General features: G+C 41.8%; 1 protein-coding gene across 1 annotated transcript; it reads left to right on the forward strand.

Annotated features, from left to right (window-relative positions):
- Positions 1-1,213: 1,213 nt before the first annotated feature.
- LOC104935962 (ubiquitin-like modifier-activating enzyme 6) lies at positions 1,214-4,056 on the forward strand (the record flags this gene model as incomplete). The annotated part of the gene is made up of 6 exons (XM_027276829.1): positions 1,214-1,400; positions 1,509-1,603; positions 3,192-3,220; positions 3,317-3,411; positions 3,504-3,615; positions 3,976-4,056. Coding segments are annotated over exons 1-6 (453 nt in total), but the record flags the coding sequence as incomplete, so codon positions are not given.
- Positions 4,057-6,924: the final 2,868 nt, after the last annotated feature.

Genomic DNA, 6,924 nt, shown 5'->3' on the forward strand with positions numbered 1-6,924 from the left:
AACCATTTCTGTGGTATAAATTAAAAAAACAACAAATATCAGTTAATATTATCCATCTTATGTTTTTGTTTTCATTTGTCTTTTTGTTTGTTTTTAAAGCGTATAACATGAATCATAAACTAAAGTCCCTTTAAGTGAAGTTAAAATTGCTCATTTAAATTCTGCCACACATGCATACTGCACTTTAACAATCAGTGTCTATTCTCTGTACAGTCTCTCAAAGACTAAATTCTTTATAAGGTTTTAGATTTACATATTGCATAGTTCACTGTTACTTGGCTTTTATTTAACTGTTATTTATACATGTGTATATAGTGTTAATATAGGATATCGTATAGGTTTATAGTGTTAAAGTTTTGTTTTCTTGCTATCTCGCTTACTGTTTGGGAGCTGCTGTAACAAAAACAATTTCCCTGCGGGGAGATTAATAAAGTATTTCTGATTCTGATTATTGTTATTATTTAATTTTTAATTTCTGGCAACCATTTCTGTGGTATAAATTAAAAAACAACAAATATCAGTTAATATTATTCATCTTATGTTTTTGTTTTCATTTGTCTTTTTGTTTATTTTTAAAGCGTATAACATGAATCATGAACTAAAGTCCCTTTAAGTTAAAATTGCTCATTTATATTCTAAAACAATAAAACAATAACATTTGATATTTAATTATCTAGATAATTGTTTAGGACTACATTCTTTCATCACATTTGTAGTCCTCATCCTTATTGGATGACCTTTTATGGTCATGTGACCCGGAAACACTCGGGAGTTTCTAACCAGTCACAGCCATTCATTCGCCACAGCTCGTCGACAGGTGAGGCTAACGTCCGTGTGTTTGTCTAAAAATCAAAACACTCCGAGCGAATCACTCACGTCTATCATCAGGATTACAGAGAGCGGACACCTGCCGTGTCCTCCGCGGGGTTTGCTGTAGCCTAACGTGCGTGTCACGACTTTTAAAAACGAGTTCCTGACGTGAAGTGTCCTCGTTAGCCTCGTTAGCTGCTAACGCTGTGAGCTCTCCCATGACATGAAGCAGCTTTTTATTTAATGACACTCACACTTTTATCACTCTGTCTCACTCTGTCTCACTCTGTCTCACTCTGTCTCACTCCGTCAGCCCCTCAGAGTGTCTTCATGTCGAGTCATGGTTGGTAACTGCAGCTGGCTTTGACAGGGAGTGTTAGCCTGGGAGCTAACTCACAGCAGGGCGTTGTTTTTGTTGTTTTGTTGTTTTTTGTTGTTTTTTGGATCAACACCCGCCAACAAACAAACCGTGTCTCACCTCTGTCCGTGTCCACAGGTGTAGTCCTCATCTCAGACACTTGACTTCCTCCCCCTCTTTCCCCTCCCGGCATGGCTGCAGACTCCATGGAGATTGATGACTCTCTGTACAGGTGAGTGTCACCTGTCTGTCTGTCTCACCTGAAGCTGCTGCTGCTGCAGGTTGACATGGACAATAACAGAGCTGTGCACACTTTTGTCTTTGTCCTTTCTCTGTCCAGCCGCCAGCGGTATGTGCTGGGAGACAGTGCTATGCACCAGATGGCCCAGTCCTCAGTCTTTCTCAGTGGAATGGGAGGACTGGGAATTGAGATAGGTAAGATGAATAATTACCTCACTGCAGCAGCTTTGATGATGATAATAATAATAATAATGATAATAATAATAATAATAATAATAATAATAATAATAATAATAATACATTTTGTTAGTGTGGTTTTGTTGCTTTTTACTTTTAAACACACTAAAGCTGTGGAGCACGAGGATGCAGTTGTAGTTGACGCGTGTCTTTGTCCAAACAGTTTTCTTTCTTAGAAGAAAATATACTTTATTAATCCCACTCTGTTTTTATTTTACATGCATTTTAACCCAGACACACACACACATGCAGTACAAGGGTTCATAGACATGCATATTTGGTCCATGCGGGACTTGAACCGGCCACCCTCCGGTTCCCAAGTCGCTATGGACAGAGCTACCGCCGCCCCTTCTTGTGATTTAATGAAAATCTTTCTAGTGAGCATGACAAACAATATGTTCATGCTCAGTAGTTGTTTATCAGGCGTCTTGTGCTTTAAAACGTCACCGCCTGCTAAGAAACGAGCTCTATGAGAGCTTTGTGGGTTGCGTGGTTTTCGCGGCACATCGCTCGGCGGTCCAAGTCACAGGGTTCCCACGGGTGCTTGAATTCCTTGAAAATGCTTGAATTTCAATTCAGTGTTTCCAAGGTTGTCAAAAATGCTTGAATTTTTTTGTGAAGTGCTTGAAAATGCTTGAAATTTGTGCGATGTCTGTCTCAATAAACCAAAGAGAAAACAAAAATGTTTCCTAAGCGGCTACGCGCTTGATCCGATGCCTTTAACATGCAGAACTCAGTTATCATACTCGCTTGGTGTTCTGCCCGAGAAATACACCGCTCACAAGCTGAGAATACAAGCCAATTCACAATTAGTTAAAAATCAAAACAGTCAATCTACCACCATATGAAATAATGCTAATTAGACCCATATTATTATGCCATACAGTGGCACCGCTGCGCTTCCCATGACCATCATGGCAAACACAACTAGTAGGCTACCTATTTAAAGGTGCTGGAAAAATGGAAAAACTGGTGCTTGAAGGTGCTTGAAAAGTGCTTGAATTTGTTCATGAAAAAGGTGTGGGAACCCTGTATTAACTAACAGGCATTCTTGTAACTTCAATCTGCATTATTATCACCTTATATGCCGTATACAAAATGGCTCTAACACATTTTATTTTTATTTCTGTCACCGTACAATAAGTGAGAGTAGACAGCAAATGACAGAAACAAACAAGAAGAACCATAGAAGTATCAAATTACAAGAATACAACATTAAACACAGGTTAAAATAGGACGGTGCAATTGAATCAGATGGAAAAGGTGATTTTAAAACAGTGCGGACTTGAAATGTGAGAGTTGATGTTCCTTATGACGGAGTCATAGATGATCTTAAGCTCAGTCTGTTTGGGATTTGGTTTGGGTGGTGGCCAGTTCAGGTCCAGCATGGACCAAAGTATGGAGGGTGGACTGGTAGATGGAGGCCTGGATACCGGGTGCTGCTATGTGTGGCTGCCGTTCACTGCACCATCCTTCGTGTGTGTGTGTATTGAGATATATTACAATATCATTTTGACACTAATCTACTTGACGTCTTGTTTCGCAGCAAAGAATATCGTCCTGGCTGGTGTGAAGGTACGGACTCAACACCATGCTTGTACATAATGTTTAAATGCAGTGTGTGTGTTGAGTTTGTCTTATAGCTGCATGTATGTCCGTGTGTGTGTACAGGCGGTCACCCTTCACGATACAAAGCAATGTGAGACCTGGGATCTGGGCTCCAACTTCTTCATCCGTAAAGATGACGTGTTGAGCCAGAGGAGGAGGTAAAACATCACACTCTTATCCTGCGATCCACATGTGTGAACTCTTGTTGTAGTTTCTTACCCGCCCTCTTTTTTTACTTTTCCGGCCACAGGGTGGAGGCGGTGTGCCCCCGGGTCGCAGAGTTGAACCCGTACGTCCATGTTGATATGTCTTCCTCTGCTCTGGATGACAACACTGATCTCAGCTTTCTCAGAAAGTATCAGGTAAGGTTTGTGACCGACCTGCTCGCAGCGTCTCAGTAAAACAGTCCTACAGTCCCTGTGATGATTAGAAGTTAGTAAATTAGAAATTAGTGCAAACACCCAACTCTTGTAGTCTTGTAAGGAAGCTGCAAAGTTCGTTTACTCTTTTATGAAGAACAGAGGGAGTGACGAGCTTGGGTTTCCTCTAGTGACAAGGTGTCAATAGAGGACTGCCTCCTATAACGCTGCTTCTCTCTCAGGCGGTGGGAATGCCACAGGTCAAAATATGTTTGGGATGGTGCACATATAAAAGAACATAGAAGTGTATTATTTTCTGCAGACTGCAGGTGACGTCCACTGTCTCTTCTCTCTCTCCTTCAGTGTGTGATTTTGACCGAAGCCAGATTGAGCCTACAGAAGAGAGTCAATGAGTTCTGTCACTCGCAGCTACCCCCCATCAGAGTAAGTCCACAGTCCCCGCAGTGGTTATACATTACAGAGCATCAGCTGAACCGTGTCTTCTATATCTGTAGGAACCTATAGTCAGATATTATTCAGAGTGTTTACCTTGTGTCTTTGCCAGTTCATGCTGTGACGCGTACGGCATCTGTCTGGCGAGGGTTTTGTGATTTTTGGAGAAGAGTCAGGTGGTCGGATCCCCCACGGAGAGAAGCCCAAGGAGATTTTTCATCCAGACGTCACTCAGTAGGCGGAACATGCAGACAATAGCGGATAAGAACTTTCCAATGGAGAGAATTTATTTCTCCTATCAGAACTTCTGGTGTGTTAAGCTGGATTCTCGCATTCATCTTTTGGGAAATATGGGCCCACAACGACGGTGTCTGTTTTCTCCTTTTGGGACCGTGCAGGACAATCTGGGTTAGTAACTGCATGGACAACCCAACACATGGCCTGCAGACAGGCCAGAGCGTGCCGTCTTCAGAGAGGTCACGGCCCCATGGGTGCGAGCTTCACCGGCACCGCAGCGCAGGTTTCAGGTATATTTCCCACCTCAGTCTATTGATGTTGTTTTAAATTGTTTAAGCAAGTTTTTTTCATACTTGCATCACGCATCACTATTGGTCCTTATGAACTATAATGATTATGAAATGGAAAAACTCTTTGTTTATAACAAGACTGGGAGAAAAGATATTTCTACTTTCCATCATCTAATCTAAGTGATTTGTGTGTGTGTTTGGTGTTATTAGTCCTCTCCCCTCACACAGTTTTGCAATAGGGAGACACGTTCCCAACATCCAACCAATGCACATGAGGTTCTTTTTCTCTTTTCTGGTGGAAAACCCAAACGCTACAAACTTTGTAAGTGGAACTAGTCAGAAGAAATTTTAATCTGCAATAAACCAACATGTAACTGCATTTCGTAAATAAATGCATTTGTTGGGTGTGTGTGTGTGTTGTCACACTAAGTTTTGCATCTCTGTGTTTCAGGGAGATGGAGAGACAGTTTGTGATCGCTCAGGTCTTGACCCGGACTTGGAGTAAAACCAGAGGTGGACGTCGCAGATTTTGGGGCCAGCATCAAGCAAAACGATTTTTTTTTTGCAAATAAGAAAAAACTCCAATTACAGGTATACAGTTATCTCTTTTCGTTTTACTAATTCATGTGTAACAAATAACAAAAACACAGAGAACACCTCCCTCGGCTCATGACCAACACGCAATTACGGTTATTTATGCCAAAATAAAAATACAACCTGAATACAAGATTTAATCAGGTAGTACAGTGGTCCCCCTCGTTTATCGGGATGGGGGATACGTTCTAAACATAACCTGCCATAGACAGAAATCTGCTTTAATTTTGTACAAATTATTTACATGTGTTTTAAGCCTTTTCGTTATAGTTAAAACCCCTAACCACACACTTTTATACACTTTCTCAACAGGCCTTAACCTAGTTTCTCACATTCTCTCTTATTTAACTAACTCTCAGAGTTCCAAATTCGCAATTTAACAAAAATAAGTTAAACACTGTATCAGTAAATGAACCCGATCAATCCTGGGTACAGTTGCCTTGTACTCGCTAACGGTTTTTTTCCTCTGAAGGCTTGGTTGCAGTGTTTTTTTTTATTTTTTCCTGAGCAGAACATACACACGATTTTGTTACAGTACTCCCTTAGCCAAATCAGGCGCCGACAACACAATGGCGTTCTTACTGTACAGTCTACGCTGTTAAAAAAAAAGCATTGCAAATTACACACAAAAAATCTGAGGCCGGGAAAAGGTGAACCGCGTTATATAATGAAGTGGCCACTGTACGCTCAATTGATGAAATGGAAATAAAAGGTTGCCAATTCATGGAGAATTTGCGCTGTACACCTCCTGCTCAGTTGTATTATATTTTTAATTTTTCTCTAAGCCTCGGGCCGCTCGAAGGATCTTTAGCCAGACTTCCATTTCAACATAATAAACGTCTTTGCACGCAACGATGTAAAGCTATAATATCCTTTTGTGTTAGAGTTGAGTAGAAGTGAGGGGTTGGAATAAAGCGAAGCAAAGCTACTCACTTTCCTACACACGCAACCGAAGAAAGCAAACTGGTAGAGGAAGACTGAACTATTAGAGGTTTCATACTCAAAGGAGCTCTATGCCTTGTTCTTAGGGCTATGCCTTTTGTCCTGCTTCAGTAAACCACTCGCGCCGGTAAGTCGTCGGTACATCCTTGCTTGCCGATACAGATTCAGTTCAGATTACACCTGGTTGTTTTTTTGTTTGAGTTTAACCGAAACCAAATCTACCATCAGGGCCCCGCTACAGATCCACGCCGCCAGTGGCTTCGCTGGGACGCCCCGCCGAGCAGCACAGTAGACTTCCTAACTTGGTAAAACAAAACGTTTTCTCAACTTTTTCTACTGTTCTGTGAACTCCCCTCGGGTCCTGAGGATGTCGTTTTGTGGTGCGACAATTCATTTTTGCAGTTTCACTTGATGCCATCAGTGTGTTAAGGATGCTGGTGTTTAGACTTGAAGCTAACCGAAGAAAGTGATGCACACTCTCAGGAACAAGTGAGCTTTTTTTTTTTTTTCCATACCTCATGTTTTTCATTCTCTTGAACCTGCAAAGCATGCACGATACCCCCCGCCTGCTCTCGATCCCATCCTTCCAGCTTCTGTGACACACGAGTTGGTGCGCTGTCTGTCGAAACGTCGCGGGGAAACTCTTCCCCGTTTAGCAGCGGCTGTAGGAGTCTAGCAGCCAGGAAGTTCTTAAGGCCATCAAGGGCAGTTTGGCCCGCTGCCAGCCATGGGTAAGTCACTGAATTGGTTACGAGTCTTTAACTTTAATTTGATCTTTTTTTTTGCTCGTTAATTC

This window comes from Larimichthys crocea, unplaced genomic scaffold, assembly GCF_000972845.2.
Source record: "Larimichthys crocea isolate SSNF unplaced genomic scaffold, L_crocea_2.0 scaffold629, whole genome shotgun sequence".
NCBI classification, from domain to species: domain Eukaryota; kingdom Metazoa; phylum Chordata; class Actinopteri; family Sciaenidae; genus Larimichthys; species Larimichthys crocea.